At 35.5% G+C, this 24,925-nt stretch overlaps 1 protein-coding gene across 7 annotated transcripts in view; it reads left to right on the top strand.

The window, feature by feature from the left end:
• Positions 1 to 24,925, top strand: part of TLL1 (tolloid like 1) — a 262,444-nt gene that overhangs the window by 35,835 nt on the left and 201,684 nt on the right. For 4 of the 7 annotated variants that reach the window (XM_060299643.2, XM_060299646.2, XM_060299648.2 and 1 more), the window contains exon 2: positions 1,870 to 1,975. The exons of the other annotated variants lie outside the window; for them this stretch is intronic. In XM_060299643.2, the coding sequence (XP_060155626.1) occupies positions 1,870 to 1,975 (106 nt within the window). The remainder of the gene's footprint in view (positions 1 to 1,869; positions 1,976 to 24,925) is intronic. 7 annotated transcript variants of the gene reach the window in all.

The raw sequence follows: 24,925 nt of genomic DNA on the forward strand, positions 1-24,925 counted from the left end.
AGAGATTCTTTCTTATTTCTCAGATTTTAGTGTTGATTACTGCTTTCTAGTCTTCTCCCTAAAGATTTCAAAATGTAAGAATTGTAGACTTGTACAACTCAAAATGTAAGGAATGCAGACTTTTAAAAGGGTGAGAAATTAAAATTTCAATCATTACTGTAACTTTAAAAAATTGCAATGTAAAGATGCTACTTTTGGGCTTCCCTGGTGGCTCAGTGGTTGAGAGTCCGCCTGCCGATACAGGGGACATGGGCTCGTGCCCCGGTCCAGGAAAGATCCCACATGCCGTGGAGTGGCTGGGCCCGTGAGCCATGGCCGCTGAGCCTGAGCGTCTGGAGCCTGTGCTCCGCAACAGGAGAGGCCACAACAGTGAGAGGCCCGCGTACCGCAAAAAAAAAAAAAAGATGCTACTTTTTCATATTAAGTGGATAAAGATGTTCTTAATTGTAGTAGGCACCACTCAGACTAATGAAAATGTTAGCTGGGATATATACATAAATAAAGCAAATACATTTTATTCTAAAATATTAAATATATTTTATCCACCCCAGCATACATATACATATAAGATAATAGTATATCATTTGAAGGAGAAACAAATGTCAAAGTTTTATGTACTGTAGTTCAGTAGTTGTATAATGCTTTCTTTGTGTATCATCTCAAATTCTTTTTTTAATCATATTTTATAGTTTTCAAGGTGACAAAATGAGCTCACTGTACAGAATCATAAAATTTGGAAGGTTGGGAGGAAGCGTTGAGATCTGGAATTCTAAATTAGTGGGTTTTAATCCTTATTTCAGGAGGTTTTAAAAAATTACTAATGCCATACTCCAGCTGCATTAAATTAGAATCTCTGTGAATAGGGCCTGAATAGTCCTAGTTTTCAGAAGCTCCCCTGGTGATTCTACCATGATGTCAATGTCAGAATCATCCATCTGTTTTTGTTTTTTGGCAACATTTAGAAAGGAAACAGAAGTGCTCTAGATCTTGGTGAAGTCAGACTATTTGCCTTCAGAATTAAAAAAGAATCTTGGTCTCCTCTTAAACCAGTGCTTTTTCCACTCTCCCACACTGCTTTCCTTTGGTTACTCCAGACTGTGTTTTTCTTAATGAGTTCGTGTGGTCCTCCAAACCCTTGGGAGAGATTATCATGTGTAGTCAGGCCTTGTTTTGGTGGATGAGCCTCACGGGTATCCTACATTTGTATTTTCTGAAGCACTGGGGAATGAGTGAAGATATTGGCTTAGCCCCTAGATACCTGAACTTGATTGGTCAAGCTGCTCCATAAACAGAGTTATTTCTGGCCAGGAGAAAGTACAGTGCACTTTTAGTTGGCTACTCTAAATTTTATGCACTGCATATTTATTATATTATATTTAATTTTTTTCTGTGATAATGTACTATATGTGTAATAGACTAGTTTTAATTATGGGTCATATATTAAGTTTAAAGATCATATAATAAAAAACAAATATTTAAAGTAATTTTACCTATTGTAAAATTATTTTATATTAATTCTTATGATTTTGTTCTCATTTATAGACAACAATATTATTCATATACTATCTAGTTAACTTGCCTTCTATGTATTTCAGAATTTTTTAAAATATGGAGTTACAATATTGTCATGCCATTACAGCTAATTTCCAAAGGAATCAAAATGTGGAAAATCTGTTCATAAACCTTTTTTGATATATCCTTTTGAAAAATACAGTTTATTCTAGGTTTTCATCACCATTTCTTGCTGTGGCGGGATAATGTTATAGTCTCAAGTGACATGTGGACAAACATGGATTCAAGGGTAGTGCCTCTTGAAGGCCTTGTTTAAAACACTCACTCTGGGATACTACTGTGCTTCTTTACTTCCAGACTGACCACTGCTCTAAGCAGTGTTGGGGCAATGCCTGGGCTGCCCGACCCCTTGAAGTTCAAGAAGAAGCACCAGGACTTCTCATGATGGGAGGTCAGAATCAATGTAAGTGACTTCCTAACAGGGACAGCTAAATCCCTTCAGTGATTTAGGTCTGTATGAAGTCTGCCATATAAAAGATTATTTCCAGTGTGTGGTGTTTGTCATCATCATACCCCAAAATCTTGCCTTTGACATAAAATGAAACTTTAGAAGCATTTCTCAAGTGTTAATTCTTATGTATCTCTGGTGAAAAGCACAGTGCAAAGATATAATGTGTTCAATTTGTTGTTTCCTTAGGATTACCCATCAATATTTTCAATTCCATTAAATATTAGTTTAAGGAAACTGGAGTTACTTTGAAAATTTCCATCAATGATAGCTTAGAGAAAACTTAGAAAGTCTAATTTAAAATTTTTGTGGACTTTAAAGATGAGCATAAATGTACTCATAAATGCATAAGTGGGCAAAGCTGCAAGATTTCTATCTTTGAGAAAAGTTTTAATTTTGTTGTAATTTGACATTGTTGTTGAGCATTGTTGCTTAGTACAGATTTATTTCTTTTCAGTGATGTTACTTCATGAAATCTCAACCATGTAGGAATTCCCAAAGATAACAGCTCAGTAAATTGTATCAGAAAACACTTGATGTGTACAAATGGATAATAGAAATAGTAGAAATAATGTTCATTTGTGATAAATTACACAAGACTAGGGTTGGATTTTTCCTTTGGGGCAAAATAAAGAAGTTGTAATATGATGCTTGTATTAAGATGGAGTTTTCATTAAGAATAGAAGAGGAGAAAGTGATGACGTAATAGAAAACATCATAATACCATCAAATTTATTCTCATCAAGTCCTGGGGATCTAAATATCTTTTCAAACAGTTTTCTTCTAACTGTTTATAAGTGACAAGGTTATGGTGTTTGAAGATAATGAGAGGATAATTTTCTTGTACTGTTGAACTCTAGAACTTTTGTGTAAAATTATAATACTTCATTATATAGAAAGGACAACAAAGTTCTACAGTAAGTAAAGATTCAAACTGGTTTCTGTTTTTCTATCTAATGGCTTGCATCTAACTCTGATAAACAAGTTTAAACTTATATCATATAAAGTAATGTTTCACATATTGCTATTTTCCTTCATTGAATCCAATCCATAACATATTAAAATAATGAGTACTGGAAAGTACCTAAAGCAAAAAGCCCCAGCTATATTTTAGGGTTCCCATAATCAGTTTAAAAGAGAGTCATTTAAGTTCTGTGAGTATCAGATCTGATTCCCTTCCCTGCCTACCCTCCTAGGCTGTTGTGAGGATGAAATGAGAGTAAATATGTAAAAGTACTATGTTAACTGTAACAGACTGTAGAAAATTTGTTAATCTTTTGGGCAAGATTTAGAACAAAACATTTAAAATAATTTGGGTATTTTATCCAGCAACGTTAGAGAAGGACATCTTCCTTATATAACTTTTATTTAAAAAGAGTAAGAAGGGACTTCCCTGGTCGTCCAGTGGTTAAGACTCCATGCTTCCACTGCAGGGGGTGCGGGTTCCATCCCTGGTAGGGGAATTAAGATCCTCTCCTGCATGGTGCGTGGTGTGGCTAAAAAAATTAAAAAATTTTAAAGAATTTTTAAAGATGTGAAAGAAAGAGTAAGAAACACAGCAATTAATATATAGTGGGCTGAAATACATAGAGTAACAACATCAAAATATTTACAAAAAGCAGCCTTAGCTCTCACGGCATATACTGGAATCAGGCTGCCTTTGTCAGCCCTCCCTCCTCTCTCTCCCCTGCCCTCTCTAACTTCTCCACTTCCTTCTCTCCCTTTCTCCACTCTGTTTTCTTTCTACTCCCCTACTTTCCGAGGTTGGTAGGACTTCCTTGCTTGTCTCCTGACCTTACGTTTTATATTTTGTGGACCCTCTTTGTTGGTATTACATCACATAGACATCCTGGCAGGCTTTGTAGAAAGAGTTTGGACACCTTTCCCTTGGTGTTTTGTAGTGAAACAAGATGGAGCTCTCAGCTGTGGACCAGAGAAAAGAGAGCAGTCTTTGGTCCCAGTGAGTAACAAAACCACAGGCGGTGTTGACAGGAGTGTATGGCCGTGCATTAACTGAGACAGTTCTGTGGTTTGAAACTCTTTAATTGTATCTGTCACTACCATTTACAACTAAAGAAAAATTTATTGAATCTCACCACATGTTTAGAATGAAAACTCAAAGAAGGGCAGAACCAGAAAAGTAATGCATAAAAAGGAATGTAAGCAGAGTTTGAGAAGAAATACAAAGAAACCTGAATTGCATAAACAGGATAGCAGTCAAAGGTGAATTTTTCTGTTGGAGATGAGTTCTGGAAGGCTGTTGGATGAGAGAAGGACAGAGAGCTCATTATACCAGGGTTGCTGTGGCTTATCAGGACTGATTTCAGGAGAGCTGACTGGAGTTCTGAAACCTGGGGGACAGCACACACCAAGAACACTGGAAGGGAGAAAAACACCAAAAATGAATGGGTAGCAGGAGGTAAGGAACTCATTTATCTTGGCATTCATAGTTTAAACATCATAAACTTAAGAGGAATATGTTTTGAAACTATTTAAACTTATTAGCATCAAATACTTCTGTGATTCTTTGTTATTGGTTGTTTAGTTTTGAAGCCTGCAATTGAAAAAGTGAACATTGTATACCATTCTGTAATTACCCTGAGGTGGAAAATTGGGTTCTCCATTGTTCCCTTTTCTTCATTTATTATAATCATCCTTTTCCTTCCCTTTCTTCCTCTGTCTCTTTCTGCTTCCTTTCCTTCCTTGTTTTCAATTCTCCCACTGCAAGATTTTAGAATGATTTCTTTAGACTTACAGGTCCTCACTGGACAATGGCACATCTCACAAGTATTTTCTTCAAACATATCAATCATAGGCACCATAAACTCAAAGGAGATTAATGTGTCACAGTGAATTTTCAAATTTTCCCTGTTACATAAAGAAACTGATATTGACAAAGACAAAACAGTTAAAAAAAAAACAGAGCATTACTTCAATAATTTGGGCTATTTGTTAGCATTGTCTTATGATTTTCAGAATATATCTGTGTAAAAACTGGAAAATTTGGAATGTGATCTTTAGACAGAGGCTGCTCTTCTCTGAGGGTTAGAATCTGGTAACCAGTACAGGTTTTGAGAGTCGACCTCTGGTCAATTGACATTCCTTCCTCTGCCTGATTTTCTGCATTTGAGGGATTCTCAAGCTGCTGTAGTGTACCTCGGTCTCTCAGGTAGGAATATCGTTAACTAGCTTGTATTTGTCTTTGAATAAATTACCAAAAAAGGTGCCTTCTCTGAGCAGAAGAATTGCACCAATAGACTCTTCCTTTCAAGTGTGGCTTGGCACCGAGACTGGGCTAGGTTTAGGTCTCCGTATGCCACCTGGAAACCATCGCAGATGTATAAATAGTACTACAGTTACATGCAGTAGCCCTACCTCCAAGCCATAGGGCAATGGGAAAAATGGGAAATTTTCTCTAAACATGATGATGCTTTATATATTATCAAACCCCAAAATACAGCAAAAACTTGTTTTCACTCTTAGTCAATAATCAGGAACTGCTGACTTTTGGAATTAGCAGATTATCAACATTTTATCTGTCAGTTTTCAAAGTTTTAAATAAAGTATTATTTAACATATTATATAAATAAGTATCTTAACTATAGTAATATGATATTAATTATTAGAAAAGTAAATCAGAAAATTGTTTCAATGCTATTCAGTGAGGCCTTGGCATAGAAAAATAATGCAATTTACATGAAAGATTAAATTTTGAATACTATCATGGGTCAAAGACTTGATGACAGTAATTTTGATTTGCCAGCCTTGGTAGCATCCCAGATTCTCAGATAACTTGGGAACCTGTGGGTTGCAATAGAAGTAAGATATCAAATTGTGCCTCTATGTGTGTGTGTGTGTGTGTGTGTGTGTAGGTTTTTTCTATCCAGTTATCTTTTTATCTCTATCTATCTCTTTTTCTTAACATATGAATTCAGGTTTTAAGACCTACTCAGGAGATAGCAAGCTGGATGGGAAAGGTTTGCAATTAAAAACTTTATATTTAAAGCTGTAATATTCCTCTTAAATGTATTTAAAACATGAATATTAAAACCCCAGAAGAAATGAAATTTGGAAATAATGTGATTGGCAATTTGCTCTTATCCTCTGGCTAACGTTCCTATGGGAGAAGGTGACTCAGGGAGGGAAACAGGAGGCCACTCTGTCTCAAGAAGCAGAAGGCAGAGGGTGAGTCTTGAGTATATTTTAGGTTCAATTTGCACAATCTAGTGATGAAATCACCTAGTTTTCAGGAATTCCTACTGTTGTTCTGGACATTTCAGCTGGCATTAGTGCCACGCATTCTTTTCATTGATATTTAAGCCAAAGTAGACAGGTGCTACCCAGTGGTGCCATACCAGAGCCAGGAGCTGAAAGTCAGACCCCAAGAACTCCCAGCCAGATCGCTGTACTGTCCAACTCTGTTGCTTCACTAACTTCGCAATATTGGAACATTATGGTTTATACAATTGAGCAACTACAGTTTTGGACTCTATTTATTAAATCATGATAAGGTTTTATTGCACTAGATGAGTGGAGAATACTAGGTTTATGTTATTCTTTTTTTGAAATTAATTCCAGCTTCTTTATCAAAATAAAAAGTAATAGCTCTGGCCATTGACTATTCATGTTTGATATTACAGTTTTGAAACGTGAATTTGATGTTATATTACTTATTTAGAATCTAGAGCAGAACTCTAACTACTGAAGCTACCTTTAAGAATTAAAAAAACAAGTATATAAAAATCTCAATTGGAAACTTTTGCTTCAATGAAGGAAGGCATGGCCTTTGGAAGATACATACTAAAATCAAGTGAAGGATATTAGCTTACTCTTTCAAATTTTTTATTTTCCTTTTATTTCCTTAGACTGTGTTTTATAGGAATATTGAATTTGTGATTCTTATGTTTGATACTGATGAAGGACCTTTAAGCAAGTTCAAAGTAAAACTAAAATAAAAATTATTAAGATTATCTCTAGAACATATTAAGTGTGTTTAATTCCCTTTAGAACTGGAAATTTTAGCTAGTTTTTAAAAAAATTTTTCCTGCTCTATCTATTGCATTAGCAACCATAGACCAAGTGACATGATTGTTTTTAATAAAACAGATTAATAAAAATGTAAGAAGATTAAGCATTTTAGATTCTGGCTTTTATGCTTAATATGAGAGTATTGGTTTGAAGCCAGTACATGCTAATTTATTGGCACTTTCCTTGAAGTAATGTAGAAGATTACCTCCTCTGAGATTGTTCACCTGGGGTAGTCATTCTCAGCCAAGGAGCAATTTTGCCCCCAGGGAACATTTGGCAATATCTGGAAACATTTTTGGTTGTCACAGCTGGGGAGGTGGGTTGCTACAGGCATCCAGAGAATAGAAGCCAGAGATGCTGCTAAACATCCTACCATGCATAGGACAGCCCCCAGCAAAGAATTATCCAGTCCAAAATGTCAAATAGTGCCAAGGTTGAGAAAGCCCTGGTCTAGGAGTGTTTATTGCTTCCTCCTATTGCTTTCCTTTTTCCTTTTCCTTCTTTCTTTTTCCATTCCTCTTACTTAAATAGGTATGTATAGCTCTGTGGAGAAGGGTAAGTGGCTGTCTATTTTGTACTAGATGTAATCTTTTAAAAGTTATTTCCTAAGGTGTGGCTTGTACAGAATGAAAAGGTGGTCGGGGGCCTGCACTTGGCTTACGACCTTGGACTTGTCACTTACTTCTTTCTTTCTCTAAAAGTCAGAACTGAGCGAGATCTGAGGTTTCTTTTAGCCTAAGAAAATCAAAATATTTTGGCTAAACCATTCATTCAACCTCACACAAGCACCTTCGTGTGTCAAATGCCATTCTAGGTGCTGTGAGTGAACTGGTACAGAAGATCAGAAGACGTAGCTTCTGATTTCTCAATGCCTGTGATTTAACTGAGGAGACGGATGTGTAAACAAAAGTGATCACACACTGTGAAAAGAATTCAAATAAAAGAGGCTATTGGACGAAAGGAGGAATTTGCCAGAAGGGGAGGCAGGGCATCTCGGACAAAAGGAATGGCATAGGCGAAAGCTTAGGATTATGAAAGCCCTGTTAGGTTAAGTAATGTTGAAAAGTTTCAGTGTGATGGGGATATGGTTGCTGAATGAAAATGCTCTTCTTGTGTTGCTTTAAAATATCAAAAATTTACAAAAGAATTTTACAGCTATGAAAAATAAATATTATCACATAGTCCTTGCACTGGAGCCATTGGTTCATGTCCAAAGTGTTCATCACAAGCACAGACAGCCTGGATCACAGTCTGAGGATCCCGTCAGGTCCTGTCTTTCCTACTGTACTTGTCTTAACTTGTGCCTGATCTGCTGCTTCATTGTTAAAACTGTGGATTGTGGTGCAGAAGAGCCAGGAACAACGCATCCAAATTTTAAGAAGTGTCTGCTTTTCCCCTCTATCAAGTTCCCTGGAAATAGTTTAGAATTTTAATAATCCCCTTGGGGCAATGGACTTGGGTAATTAAAACAGCTGATTTAATTCACAAATGTAGGTGGGCCAAATGTAGTGTCATCCCATTTAACCCTCCTAAAACAAATAGAGAGCATGATGACAGAAATAGTGCCAAGGCTTCTGCCACACATGGACAACAGGCAGCACCGGTTTTTGGCTTGGTGACCAAACACTGGTCAGCATTGCTGAACTAGTGATTCTCAGCTCGGCCTAAGGCACCATCATACTCAATTGTCTTTTGCAGCTGTGAAAATCAGTATCTTCCCTTAGAGTATGTCATAAAAGGAAATGAGAGTATTCTGAGGGAAACTGATATTTTATCAGCTGTAAAGAAAGAGACAAATTTTGCATGAGTTTTCCCTCAGCAAATCTGACTTTTCTCAGGAGAAGCGAGTTTAAGTAGAATAACTCCTTTTGCTGCTTTTCTTTGGAAATATCCAGATATAAAAAGAAGTCATGTAGTAGATATCACAGTGACTGGAGAGTTCAGGAAATCTCTCTACTCTTTCCAGCCAAGAGCTGACTTTCTATTACGCTTAACTTCTTGACGTCTGAACTTCTCCTTCTAGAAATAAATCTAATAGTACCTGCTATTCTTGGCTCAGGACTTATGAAGTAATGTCTATAGAGTATTTGTGAAGAAAATGGTTCTATAACACAAATAAGTATTTTTCCACCCTTGATATCAGTTAGTTTCCGGTTTGTATGACTAAATTCTAAGTAGTCTGACATTTGGCAACCTCTTTTTTTTCCCATCAGAATGTAAAATTCATGATTAGCCGCTCATTATGAATTTGTCACAACTTCACTTAACCTAATAAATATCCCAGAAAGAGTTGACTTGGCTAGAGCTGAATCAGTACAGCTTTATGAATTTGGCCACTAAGTTAAGCCAATAGTTTTAAATCTGTACTGATCTAAGGACGAATGTGCAGAAAGCAAGACCTGGGTGCATTCTCCCAGAATCAGTGGAGTTCAGCTGTCAATCAGGTTGGTTAGAGGAGGAGGAGGTACAGATGAATGTGTGGAAGGTCAGCATGTGCCCCTTTGATATGTAGAGACCAGCAGTGGTACTAGCAGAGGAACCAACTGAAGAATTAGTGGGCAAGCAATCTTAAGTGTGACTTACGAGATTTAAAATGTTTTGAGTTCTTAAAGATTGTTCATTATGCCATAGGTGCATGTTCTTTTATGGTCTATTAGATTTTGTTTTCTATGTAAATAATCATCTGCTGCCTGCTTAAGATACAGCTGTACACGCTCATTTATAGATAGGCTGTGGCTGCTTTTGCATTACAATGGCAAGCTACGCAGTTGCAACAGAGAATTTTATGGCCCACAAAGACTAAAATATTTACTATCTGTCTCTTTACAGAAAAAGTATGCTGACCCTTGCTTTAAAGAAATAACTTTGGTAAACAAAAACTATAGAGAAATTCTCTCAGTGTCTAATTCACCTAGACAAATGAAATTATTTTCTTTTGAAGAAATGATAACCCCCAATACTTTCTTTTCATCTTATTTGCTTTATAATACCTGAGAAAGTCTTTTAAAATGCAAATATTGAAATAATGTGTAAAAGGAACCATGTTTCTTATGATCTATAAGCACTCCAGAAAAAAACATATGCATATAGTAGTATAGTGACTGCAAAGTGATCTCTAATAGTGTTACCAGTTGTATTAGGGAAGTGAATAAATAACAATAACAACAGCAAATGTTTATAATATGTTTATTCTGTATTAGAGACTGTTCTAAGTACTTTTAAATTTTTTCTTCAGCAACCCTTTAAAGTAGGATAATTATTATTATTTCTTTAACATCTTTATTAGAGTATAATTGCTTTACAATGGTGTGTTAGTTTCTGCTGTATAACAAACTGTATCAGCTATACATATGGCATACATCCCCATATCTCCTCCCTCTTGTGTCTCCCTCCCATCCTCCCTCTTGTGTCTCCCTCCCACCCTCCCTATGCCACCTCTCTAGGCAGTCACAAAGCACCGAGCTGAACTCCCTGTGCTATGTGGCTGCTTCCCACTAGCTGTCTATTTTACATTTGGTATATATGTAAAATATATATGCATATATGTCTCTCTCACTTCATCCCAGCTTACCCTTCCCCCTCTTCGTGTCCTTAAGTCCATTCTCTATGTCTGCATCTTTATTCCTGTCCTGCCCCTAGGTCCTTCAGAACCTTTTTTTTTTTTTTAGATTCCATATATGTGTGTTAACATATGGTATTTGTTTTTCTCTTTCTGATTTACTTCACTCTGTATGACAATCTCTAGGTCCATCCACCTCACTACAAATAACTCAATTTCATTTCTTTTTATGGCTGAATAATATTCCATTGTATATATGTGCCACGTCTTCTTTATCCATTCATCTGTTGATGGACACTTAAGTTGCTTCTATGTCCTGGCTATTGTAAATAGAGCTGCAATGAACATTGTGGTACATGACTCTTTTTGAATTGTGGTTTTCTCACGTTATATGCCCAGTAGTGGGATTGCTGGGTTATATGGTAGCTCTGTTTTTAGTTTTTTGAGGAACCTCCATACTGTTCTCCATAGTGACTATGTCAATTTACATTCCCCCAACAGTGCAAGAGGGTTGCCTTTTCTCCACATTCCCTCCAGCATTTATTGTTTGTAGATTTTTTGTTGATGGCCATTCTGACCAGTGTGAGGTGATACCTCATTGCAGTTTGATTTGCATTTCTCTAATGATTAGTGATGTTGAGCATCCTTTCATGTGTTTCATGGCAATCTGTATATCTTCTTTGGAGAAATGTCTATTTAGGTCTTCTGCCCATTTTTGGATTTCATTTTTTGTTTTTCTGATATTGAGCTGCATAAGCTGCTTGTATATTTTGGAGATTAATCCTTTGTCAGTTGCTTCGTTTGCAAATAATTTCTCCCATTCTGAGGGTTGTCTTTTCATCTTGTTTATGATATCCTTTGCTGTGCAAAAGCTTTTAAGTTTCATTAGATCCCATTTGTTTATTTTTGTTTTTATTTCCATTTCTCTAGGAGAAGGTGCAAAAGGATCTTGCTGTGATGTATGTCATGGAGTATTCGTTCTGCCTATGTTTTCCTCTAAGTGTTTTATAGTGTCTGGTCTTACATTTAGGTCTTTAATCCATTTTGAGTTTATTTTTCTGTACGTTGTTAGGGAGTGTTCTAATTTCATTCTTTTACATGTAGCTGTCCAGTTTTCCCAGCACCACTTAGTGAAGAGACTGTCTTTTCTCCATTATATATTCTTGCCTCCTTTAGCAAAGATAAGGTGACCATATGTGCATGGGTTTATCTCTGGGCTTTCTATCCTGTTCCACTGATCTATATTTCTGTTTTTGTGTCAGTACCATACTGCCTTGATTACTGTAGCTTTGTAGTATAGTCTGAAGTCAGGGAGCCTGATTCCTCCAGCTTCGTTTTTCTTTCTCAAGATTGCTTTGGCTCTTCCGGGTCTTTTGTGTTTCATACAAATTGTGAAATTTTTTGTTCTAGTTCTGTGAAAAATGCCAGTGATAGTTTCATAGGGATTGCGTTGAATCTGTAGATTGCTTTGGGTAGTATACTCATTTTCACAATGTTGATCCTTCCAATCCAAGAACATGATATATCTCTCCATCTGTTTGTATCATCTTTAATTTCTTTCATCAGTGTCTTACAGTTTTCTGCCTACAGGTCTTTTGTCTCCTTAGGTAGGTTTATACCTAGGTATTTTATCCTTTATTTCGCAATGGTAAATGGGAGTGTTTCCTTAATTTCTCTTTCAGATTTTTCATCATTAGTGTATAGGAATGCAAGAGATTTCTGTGCATTAATTTTTTATCCTGAAACTTTACCAAATTCATTGATTAGCTCTAGTAGTTTTCTGGTAGCATCTATAGGATTCTCTATGTATAGTATCATGTCATCTGCAAACAGTGACCGTTTTGCTTCTTCTTTTCTGATTTGCATTCGTTTTGTTTCTTTTTCTTCTCTGATTGCTGTGGATAAAACTTCCAAAACTATGTTGAATAATAGTGATGATAGTGGGCAACCTTGTCTTGGTCCTGATGTTAGCAGAAATGTTTTCAGTTTTTCATGATTGAGAACGATGTTGGTTGTGCGTTTGTCATATATGGCCTTTATTATGTTGAGGTAAGTTCCCTCTATACCTACTTTCTGGAGGGTTTTTTATCATAAATCCGTGTTGAATTTTTCAAAAGCTTTTTCTGAACCTACTGAGATGATCATATAGTTTTTATACTTCAATTTGTTAATATGGTTTATCACATTGATTGATTTGCATATATTGAAGAATCCTTGCATTCCTGGAGTAAACTCCACTTGATCATAGTGTATGATCCTTATAATGTGCTGTTGGATTCTCTTTGCTAGTATTTTGTTGAGGATTTTTGCATCTACGTTCATCAGTGATATTGGCCTGTAGTTTTCTTTCTTTATGATATCTTTGTCTGGTTTCTGTATCAGGGAGATGGTGGTCTCATAGAATAAGTTTGGGACAGTTCCTCCCTCTGCTATATTTTGGAAGAGTTTAAGAAAGATAGTTGTTAACTCTTCTCTAAATGTTTGATAGAATTTGCCTGTGAAGCCATCTGGTCCTGGGCTTTTTGTTGTTGGAAGATTTTAAATGACAGTTTGAATTTCAGTGCTTGTGCTTGGTCTGTTTATATTTTCTATTTCTTCCTGGTTCAGTCTCAGAAGACTGTGCTTTTCTAAGAATGTGTCCATTTCTTCCAGGTTGTCCATTTTATTGGAATATAGTTGCTTGTAGTAATCCCTCAAGATTCTTTGTATTTCTGCAGTGTGAGTTGTTACTTCCCCTTTTTCATTTCTCATTCTGTTGATTTGAGTCTTCTCCCTTTTTTTCTTTATGAGTTTGACTAATGGTTTATCAATATTTTTTATCTTCTCCAAGAACCAGCTTTTAGTTTTATTGCTCTTTGCTATCATTTCCTTCATTTCTGTTTCATTTATTTCTGATCTGATCTTTATGATTTTTTTCCTTCTGCTAACTTTTGGGTGTTTTGCTCTTCTTTCTCTGATTGCTTTACGTGTATGATTAGGTTGTTTATCTGAGATGTTTATTGTTTCTTGAGGTAGGATTGTATTGCTATAAAGTTCTCTCTTAGAACTGCTTTTGCTGTATGCCATAGGTGTGGGATGGGTTGTTGTGTTTTCATTGTCATTTGTTTCTAGGTATTTTTTTTATTTCCTCTTTGATTCCTTCAGGGATCTCTTGCTTTTTAGTACTGCATTGTTTAGCCTCCATGTGTCTGTAATTTTTACAGATATTTTCCTGTAATTGGTATCTAGTTTCATAGCACTGTGGTCAGAAAAGGTACTTCATATGATTTCAGTTTTCTTAAATTTAGCAAGGCGTGATTTGTGACCCAAGATATGATCTATCCTGGGGAATGTTCCATGAGCACTTGAGAAGAAAGTGTAATGTGCTGTTTTGGGATGGAATGTCCTATAAATATCAGTTATGTCCATCTTGTTTAATGTATCATTTAAAACTTGTGTTTCCTTATTTATTTTCATTTTGGATGATCTGTCCATTGGTGAATGTGGGGTTTTAAAGTCCCCTACTATGATTGTGTTACTGTCAATTTCCCCTTTTATGGCTGTTAGCATTTCCCTTATGTATTGAGATTCTCCCACGTTGGGTGCATAAATATTTACAATTCTTATATCTTCTTAAATTGATCCCTTGGTCATTATTTAGTGTCCTTCTTTGTCACTTGTAATAGTCTTTATTTTAAAGTCTATTTTGTCTGATATGAGAATTGTTACTCCAGCTTTCTGTTGATTTCCATCTGCATGGAATATCTTTTTCCATCCCCTCACTTTCAGTTTGTATGTGTCCCTAGGTCTGAAGTGGGTCTCTTGTAGACAGCATATGTACGGGTCTTGTTTTTGTATCTCAGCCAGTCTATGTCTTTTGGTGGAGTATTTAATCCATCTACATTTAAGGTAGGTATCAATATGTTTGTTCCTATTAACATTTTCTTAATTGTTTTGGGTTTGTTATTGTAAGTCTTTTCCTTCTCTTGTGTTTCCTGCCTAGAGAAGTTCCTTTAGCATTTGTTGTATAGCTGGTTTTGTGGTGCTGAATTCTCTTAGTTTTTGCTTATCTGTAAAGGTTTTAATTTCTGCAACAAGTCTGAAATCCTTGTTGGGTAGAGTAATCTTGGTTGTAGGTTTTTCCCTTTCAACACTTTAAGTATGTCCTTCCACTCCCTTCTGGCTTGCAGAGTTTCTGCTGAAAGATCAGCTGTTAACCTTATGGGGTTTCCCTTGTATGTTAATTGTTGCTTTTCCCTTGCTGCTTTTAACAGTTTTTCTTTGTGGTTAATTTTTTATGGTTTGATTAATATGTGTCTTGGCATGTTTCTCCTTGGATTTATCCTGTATGGGACTCTCTGCGCTTCCTGGACTTGATTGGCTATTTCCTTACCCATATTAGGGAAGTTTTCAACTCTAATCTCTTCAAATATTTTCTCAGTCCCTCTTTTGTTCTCTTCTTCTTCTGAGACCCCTATAATTTGAATGTTGGTGCGTTTAATGTTGTCCCAGAGTTCTCTGAGACTGTCCTCAATTCTTTTCATTCTTGTTTCTTTATTCTGCTCTGTAGTAGTTATTTCCAGTATTTTATCTTCCAGGTCACTTATCCATTTTTTTGCCTCAATTATTCTGCTATTGATTACTTCTAGAGAATTTTTAATTTCATTTATTTTGTTGTTCATCATTATTTGTTTGCTCTTTAGTTCTTTCTGGTCCTTGTTAAACTTTTCTTGTATTTTCTCCATTCTATTTCCAAGAATATGGATATCTTTACTATCATTACTCTGAATTCTTTTTCAGGTAGACTGCTTATTTCCTCTTCATTTGTTTGGTCTGGTGGGTTTTTGCCTTGTTCCTTCATCTGCTGTGTATTTCTCTGTCTTCTCATTTTGCTTAACTTACTGTGTTTTGGATCTCCATTTCACAGACTGCAGGTTCGTAGTTCCTGTTGTTTTGGGTGTCTGCTCCCAGTGAGTAATTGTTGTCCAGTGGGTTGTGTAGGCTTCCTGGTGGAGGGGACTGGTGCCTGTGTTCTGGTGGATGAGGCTGGATCTTCTCTTTCTTGTGGGCAGTACCATGTCCGTTGGTGTGTTTTGGGTGTCTATAAACTTATTATAATTTTAGGCAGCCTGTCTGCTAATGGGTGGGTTCATGTTCCTGTCTTGCTAGTTGTTTGGTATTGGGTGTCCAGTACTGTAGGTTGCTGGTCGTTGTTGGAGCTGTGTCTTAGTGTTGAGATGGAGACCTCTGGGAGAGCTTTTGCCATTTGATATTACATGGGGCCATGAGGTCTCTGGTGGACCAATGTCCTGAACTCGGCTCTCCCATCTCAGACGCTAAGGCCTGACACCCAGGCAGAGCTCCAAGACTCTGTCAGCCTACAATGCTCAGTAGAAAATTGAGAAAATAAGAGAAAGAAAGAAGGAAAATTTTAAATAAATAAAATAATGTTATTGGGCTTCCCTGGTGGTGCAGTGGTTGAGAGTCCTCCTGCCGATGCAGGGGACACGGGTTCATGCCCCAGTCTGGGAAGATCCTGCATGCCACAGAGCGGCTGGGCCTGTGAGCCATGGCTGCTGAGCCTGCACGTCTGGAGCCTGTGCTCTGCAACAGGAGAGGCCACAACAGTGAGAGGCCCATGTACCACAATAAATAAATAAATAAAAATTTAAAAATAAAGTTATTAAAATAGAAAGAAATTATTAAAGATAAAACAATTTAAAAGTAATAAAAAGCAAAAGAAAGAGAGAAGGAACATAGCAGGCAACCAAACAAAGAAAACAAATCCACCAATGACAACAAGTGCTAAAAACTATACCAAAAACAAAAAACAAAACAAAAACAAAAAAAAGGACTGTCAGAACCCTAGGACAAATGGCAAAAGCAAAGCTATACAGACAAAATCACACAAAGAACCATACTCATACACACTCACAAAAAGAGAAAAAAGAAAATATATATATATAAAATGAAAAAAGGAAGAGAGCAACGAAATCAATAAACAAATCTACCAATGATAACAAGCTCTAAATACTAGACTAAGATAAATGTAAAACCAGAAACAAATTAAATGCAGAAAGCAAACCCCAAATCTACATTTGCTCCCAAAGTCCACCACCTTAATTTTGGGATAATTCATTGTCTACTCAGGTATTCCACAGATTCAGGGTACATCAAGTTGATTGTGAAGATTTAATCTACTGCTCCTGAGGCTGGGGGGAGAAATTTCCCTTTATCTTCTTTGTTCACACAGCTCCTGGGGTTCAACTTTGGATTTGGCCCCACCTCTGCTGTAGGTCACTTGAGGGCATCATTTGGAAAGTCTGAGGTCTTCTGCCAGTGTTCAGTAGGTGTTCTGTAGGAGCTGTTCCACATGTAGATGTAGTTTTGATGTATTTGTGGGGAGGAAGGTGATCTCCATGTCTTACTTCTTTACCATCTTGAAGGTGCCCCCTCAATAATTTAATTAAATTTTAAATGTTTTTCTACTAACTGATTGACGGTTATTTTCTGGAAGAGATGAGAAATTACTGCTAAGTTTGCTGCTGGACAATATGACAGAAGTTTTCTATGATATTTGAAGACTTTAGATGCCTTTTCTCTCAACTTAGAAAATGTAAAGTCAGCTGGAATAAGACAAGGTGCTTCCGAGCCATAGGAGCAGAGATGGGCAGGAGGAGAAATCTTGTTGTGCAGCATTTTACTTCTTAAAAGGAAATGTGAAAACCTCCTCTCCATTTAGGTCTCTTTCCCTTCCCCAACTTTAAATATTTAAATTTAAGTATCATTGTCTTAACAACTGTATGATATCACTTATATTTAGAATCTGAAAAGCTGAACTCCTAGCAATAAAGACTAGAATGCTGATTACCTGGGCCTGATGGGTGGGAGATATAGGGAGATATTGGTTCAATAGTACAAACTTCCAGTTTTAAGTTGAATAAGTTCTCAGGTTCTAATGTACTGCATGTTGATTATAGTAAATAATACTATATTATACACTTGAATGTTACTGAGGGAGTAAATCTTAACTTCTCACCACAAAAGAGAAATTGTAATTATGTGACATGAAAGAGGTGTTGACTAAAGCTATGATGGCCATCATTTTGCAATATACGAAGGTTCCAATTCAACCCATACACCTTAAAGTTGCACAATGCTATAAGTCAATCTTGTCTCAGTAAATCTGGGGAAAAAATAAATATCACTGTTTTGAGTAACAGATAGTATTATAATTTTCATTTTAATCATCAAATATGACTTATAAAACCCATGAGGAAGAGACCCTATTGTGTACCCACCCAAATTCTGCTCCTTCTCTTGTTCTTCCTTCCTTCATCATGCTCCAAGATCCTTTCATCTATCATTTATCATTTCTTGGCCTACTCACTGGAAAAACTATGAAATATCATGTATTTTTAAAGATGAAATACCTGATATGTTCATTCAGATATTGCTAATTCAAATTTTGGATCTTGGGGTTTTCACTTATCTCTTTATTTCATTTTGGTTCTCAAGGACAACAGAGGGTATTAGAATATTCCATGATTATTCTGTCTCACATATCACACACAACATTCTCAGAATAACAATACTAGAACTATTATTACCAATTCTGATTACTGAAAACAATAAAACAAAATGTCTTTGCATATATACATCTATGAACCTCAATTTTTTGTCAGAGCTTATAACCATAACATATAATATTTTCTTCCTTCTAACCTTCATCATTTTTCTTTGTTCTGCAAATAACTACTTATTTAATGCTCCACACAAGTTCTTCTGTTGATGTCCCTCTAGACATTTTTATTGTCTGAAATTTGTTCTCTAATAGATTCCTGAAGAAGGGCTAATAGTAACCACCTTCTGTGAGTTCTTTCCTATTGATAACAGTTTACTTTGAAAGTCAGTTTTGTTAAGAATGATCTTTGGCTCAAATTTTCATTTTTTTGAGCATCTTAATCATACTCTCCAGTTATTTCTGAAATAGAGCACCACTTTGAAAGACAATTGTTTTCTTTCCCTTATACTTCATATACTCCTTTTATCTCAATGTCCACAGGATTTTATTTTTTTCTTTCAAGTCCAGAATTTTACTAGATTATCTGTTGATGTTGGTAGTTATGGGTTGATACTCTCAGGTATATTATGTGCTTTCTTAATATATAATTTTTAATATCTTTATTTTGGGAATTTTTATTATAATTTTTATTATTTAGTTTCCTTCAGAGACTAGATATAAAATAATAGAGTGGTTATAAGGTCCTTTAATTATTTTGATAGTATTGCCTCTGATTTTTAGCATCTAATATTATGTAAAAATTCAGAAGCTGTTGTGATTCCTGTTTTACTGTATGTTTCTCCTTTTTCTGACGCTTTTCATACCCGGTGTTCTGAAATTTCTCAAGTATTTGCCTTAGTGTAAGTCTTTATTCTTTCATTGGGCTAGGCACCAGGTGAAATGTTTTTTATGTAGAAAGTCTGGTTCTTCAGTTTGGGAAAATTTTCTTCTTTTATTTCTATTTTTTAATTGAAATATAGTTAGTCTCTGGTGTACTACATAGTGATTTGACACTTTTTTCAGTTAAGCAACAAATATTTATTGATTGATGTTTTAATGCTGAATAGGACAAACATTTCCTGCCCTCCTGGAACTTAGAGTTTTGAATGATATGGAAACAGTAGTCAGTGCCATTGCAAGGGTTGAAACTCATGTGCCTCTTTACTCTTAGTCTAGTATTTTCTCCATTACCATCTTCTTATTTTAACTCTTATTGAAAAATTGCACTCCTTACTGAGTTTATTTTAAATTATATTTAATTATTATAATACCTAAGGATATTATGAATATCATTCATTGTCTAACTCAGGAGTATAGCTATAACTACCCAATTTCCAGAATTAATACAGCCACTGAAAATTATGTTTTTGATGAAATGCTTAATGATTTGACATTTGCATATGTTATGAAATGATCACCATGATAAATCTAGTAACCATCTATCCCCATACAAACTTACTACCATATTATTGACCATATTCCTTATGCTGTATATTACATCCCAATTGATTTATTTTATAACTGGAGGGCTTTACCTGTTAATTCTCTTCACCTGTTTCACCCAATCCTTGCCCCCAGGAATCACATATTTGTTCTCTTTATCTATGAGTCTGTTTTCATTTTGTTTTGTTCTTTAGATTCCACATATAATTGGGAGCATACAGTATTTGTCTCTCTCTGTCTTATTTCACTTAGCATAATACCCTGTAGTTTCATCCATGTTGTTGCCAATGGCAAGATTTCATTCTTTTTTATGGCTGAGTAATATTCCATTGTATATTTTTACCACATCTTCTTTATCCATTCATTGATTTATGGACACTAAGGTTGCTTCTATGCCTCAGCTATTGTGAATAACAAACACTGTATTGAACATAAGGATACATATGTCTTCTTAAATTAGTGTTTTCATTTCCTTCAGGTAAATATCCAGAAGTGAAATTGCTGAATCATATTGCAGTTCTATTTTTAATGGTTTGAGAAACCTTCATACTGTCTTCCATGTTGGCTGCACCAATTTACAATCCCAACAACAGTGCATGAGGGTTCCCTTTTCTCCACATCCTCACCAACACTTATTATTTCTTGTCTTTTTGTTAATAGCTATTCTAACAGGTATGAGGTGATATCTCATTGTGGTTTGGATTTGCATTTCCCTGATGATTAGTGTCTTCTATTATCTCTTTAATTTTTCTCTCCTCCCTTTCTTAATTCTCACATTTTATAATTCTTATTAGTTGAATGCTTGGCTTCCTGAATTAATTTTCTAATTATTTTCCTTTTGTTTTGTAGTTTTTACCTGCTATAGTCTGACTGTTTGTGTCCCCACAAAATTCATATATTGAGATCCTAATCCCCAATGTGATGATATTTAGAGATGTGTAAGGTATAAGGTGGTTATGTCATGAGGGTGAATCCCTCATGAAGGACATTAGTGCCCTTATAAAAGAGGCCCCAGAGAACTCCCTTGCCCTTTCTGCCATGTAAGGACACAACAAAAAGAAGACTGTCCATGAACCACAAAACAGGCTCTCACCAGCCAGCACCTTGGACTTCCCAGCCTTGAAAACTGTGAAAAATAAATGTCTGTCATTTATAAACCACCCAGTTTGTGGTAATCTGTTTTAGCAGCCCAAAAGGAGTAAGGCACCATCTCTTTGCCTTTTTTAAGAATATAATTATATAATTTATAAAAGCCATGCTTTTCAAGTTTAAGTTTGATGTGCTGACAAAAGCATGCAGTCATTTAACTGTCAGCACAATATCCCAAACTTCCCTTGTGCTCCTTTGTTGTCAATCCCCTTACCCTGTTCTCATCTCCAGACAACCACCACTGTGTTTTCTATTCCTAGAGTTTCCCCTTAAAATCTCTGTCTTTTTGTTCTCTTTTCCTGTAAATTTCCTGAACTTATAGTTTTTCTAATTACCCTTCTAACAAGAATTTTAATTTAAGCTGTATTTTAAATTTTTCTTAACATCTTATTCTTATTTCATGGCTGCAATGTCATTTTATCTGTCTGTGGATATTAATTGAGGTTTCCTGAAAGTTTTTTCTGCATTTCCTCAGAGTTCCCTTTTCCTTTTGCTATTCATTTTTTAAAGTTGAATATATTTTTCGGATGTCCGATGGTTCTTAACTATCCAATCATATTCAGTGTGAAGTGCTGAAAAGCTGATTGGAAGTCTGTGTGCCTGGGTGGGTCTTTCAGGGTTTTGGGCTTCACTGCAGAGTGAATGTATTCATTGTTAACTCCAAAATTATTTGTAAATGTTTTGCTTGGTGTGGTTTGCTACTTCCAAAGAATGAGCCACTCATGTCCTTCCTGATTATTCTAGTCTTACAAATTTGGGGCAGGAAAAACAAATTTGGGGCAGGAAAAACAAATTTGGAGCAGGAAAAGGGGCCTGTGGATCTCACTGATGGCTATGAAAATATCACTTAACCATTTTGTTTGAATGCCACATCTCATCCTGTGTTTATTCTCTGCTTGGTGTTCCTAAGTCTGGAATCTGATCGGCTATGTTTCTCCAGAAACTATAAAACTTTTTTTCTGGGAAGCTTGACAGATCTGGATAGGGTAGGGTTTGTGTATCCAACTATTCTTTAAACAGATTTTGAAAAGACCCACCTGTTTTCAGCCCCAGCCTCGTCTTAGCCTTCCACTATACATGGAGCTCTCCATACTTTAACCTTTCTGGGGTTCTACAGGGTTAATTGGCTTGCTTCCTCTTCATTATTTCTTAAGGATTATCTTTCTTCCATTTTGCTAAGTCACTTATGCTTCCTCTATCTACTTACTATTTAGATTTAAGGTATATCTTAGTTTCATTCAAGATGGTGTCTAGACTTTGCTTTCTTGTTCTAGCTATTGTTTATGGGATGTTTTTGAGAGTAGAAGAGTATGGAAATGTCTTTAAATATCCATCTTGAAATGAGAAGTCTACAGCTATATCCTTAAATATAGCTATGGACTTCTCATACATAAACTGCAGTCTTTTACAGCATTTGACACAACTAACATATTACTCTTTTTTTGAATTGAAGTATAGTTGATTTATAATATTGTGTTCATTTCGGATGTACAGCACACTGATTCAGGTTTTTTCCAGATTATACTCCATTATAGTTTATTACAAGATATTGGGCATAATTCCCTGTGACTTTCATGGTTGTTATTACTTTTATTCTCTTATATCTTCCTTTCTCTATTCTTATGGTGTCACTGTCATCTATAATATCTGTTAAACATGGATGTAATTCAGCATTTTAAAATTATCACTTTTTTGACTTTCCATCAGTGATCACTTGGATGATCATATCTAACTTTAACCAAACTGCAATTCTGTATGTCCACCTTCTTACTGGGCATTTTCATTTCTGTGTTCTATCCATTTTAGTAAAAGTCGAATATTAAAATCAAAGATATATTTCTTACAAAACCAGCTTCTCTTCTCTTTCCTACTTCAGGACACTATAGTTTTCCTATGCAATCATGCTTGACATTTTAGAAGTACCTTTAAATACAGCCTACATATATAATTGGAAATTAAATCAATCCACTTGTTTTTCTTTAAAGTTTTATGTGATTGCAGTCAACGTTTTCTTTCCATCGCTGCTGCTTAAATCCAGTTTGAGCTATTTTTTCTTTTATTCTAATAAGAGATATACATTACACATTTGTATAACTAAAGAAATCTGCTCAGTGTAAATTCTGTCACACTGATGTAAGGAAGTTGAAATTCCTAAAAACTGTACAAAATAGCTCTTTCTTTACACACACACACACACACACACACACACACACACACACTGTGTATATATATATATACACTAGGCATAAAGATAGCCAAAGAAATTGGTAATTTTATCATGGACAAATTTGTTGTATGGAGAGGAGAAATTTATTTCTTAAGTTGTTCAAGAAAATAAGGTTTCTCAATTATATGCACATGTGCAGAGTAGAAATTGTTCCAAGCAAAATACCATGAGATTTTTTGCCCTCCTAGATATTCCTGTCTGTGTTATTGTTAGGAAAGACATGAAAGAGGATGTGACTTTTACTTATCATATATCATCTGTTTTATTAAAGAGCAGAATGCACATGGCAACCTTTGTTATCTAATTTTTCAACTGAGTACAAAATTGGACAACATCAAACTTGCTTGCATTTTGTAAGCATTCACCATGTATTGGGATATTTCTCCTTGGTGTTCTATATCCTGCTACTTAGCTGGAAATGTTATACATTTGCTCAGTCTTCTCTCTTAAGATTGCTTATTTCATTCTATATACAGAATAACTTAGAATTTAACATGATTTTGTTGTATCAGAGATTTCATTATCACTTTACATCATTTAGATCTGTGAATAAGATGTATTTTCTATATCTTCAGAGCTTTGTAATTGGATCAAGGTTATATAAAAACCTAAAATGAATGTCTTCTCAGTACATGTTTGAAAGACATGATTTGGTTTTCTGTAACTGTTGTTCTACTGTCTTTACTTCTGAACATAAAGCCTTTACTGAATTAATTTACTTCTTATTTACTGGTTTATAAAAGACAGAGCTTGAGAAGAGGTGATTCCTCTCAGGCCCTACAGAATAAATTGAGCTTGTTCTAATGATGAGGAAAGAATTAAATTTTGGGAGAAAAGTAGAGATAAATTGAAGACAAGAAATTATTTAAAAGTATAAAAAGAACATATACCATGTATGAATGAAACAAAGTGCAAACCATTTTAGCATAGCTGAGAATTTATGAGGCGGGAAACAGAGGACAGGCTATTTAATGAATGATGAGGCTAAGACATATTTTAATAATTCACTGTTGCTGAAATGTATCGACTGATCAAACTTAGCATTACACCTTAACAAAGATTGGGATTTTTATGTCCCAATACCAACATGAAAATGTATTTAAGTTTGAAGTACATTCATTTGAAAAAAGAACTTAAAATTAAGTAAAAAATAGGAAATAATTGTCCAAAGTACTCCCACATATAAGGAGTAAATGCTGTTACCAATAGCTAATTTTTATTAGCTTTCCTTCCTTCCTTCCTCTCTCTCTCTCTCATTTATTTTTCTTTTTTTTTCTACATAATAAAACACAATTACTATATTCAGGCTCTCTTTCCTGTTATTTTTCCCTCCTTCCTTGTCACCTTGACTTTCTTTTTTTAAATTCTGGGATTTTAAAAAATTGGGGAGTTCCCAAGTAAAAAAATGAGGAGAAACAACACTTGTTGTTTGAAATGTGTTGACTTAAGGTAGGGTTAGAATCAATGACTTTAGAGTTCCTCCAGTCTGCGTTTAGACCTCAGCTAGGCTGCTTACTAGCTGTATGATCTAGGTCTAGCTACTTTTCTTCTGTTAGCTAATAATAGCAAATATTTGAATATGTATGGTGTTCTGGTCATTCTTTTACATTTTGGTTATTAACCCATTTATTCCTCACATTTAAGCCATTTTACAGATGAAGAGATGGGAGCACGGATAATAACTAAGTAGCTTTCCCAAGATAACATAATTCATGGTTCTTCATCAGGGACATCTGATATTTTTTCCAGTTTCACTTTTGGCCATTTCTCTACGCAAGCCTATACTTCCAACACCACTGGCATTTGCAGTTGCCATTTCATATATGTGTGACTTTGTAATGCACTTATCTCTGAGGTTCTTCCCACTACCGTGCCTATTTCTCTTCCTGGCTAACTTTTCACCCTCTTCCAAGACTCAGTTCCAACCCTAGCATCACTTCCAGCAGAAAGCCTTCC

This window comes from Globicephala melas, chromosome 5, assembly GCF_963455315.2.
Source record: "Globicephala melas chromosome 5, mGloMel1.2, whole genome shotgun sequence".
Taxonomy (NCBI): domain Eukaryota; kingdom Metazoa; phylum Chordata; class Mammalia; order Artiodactyla; family Delphinidae; genus Globicephala; species Globicephala melas.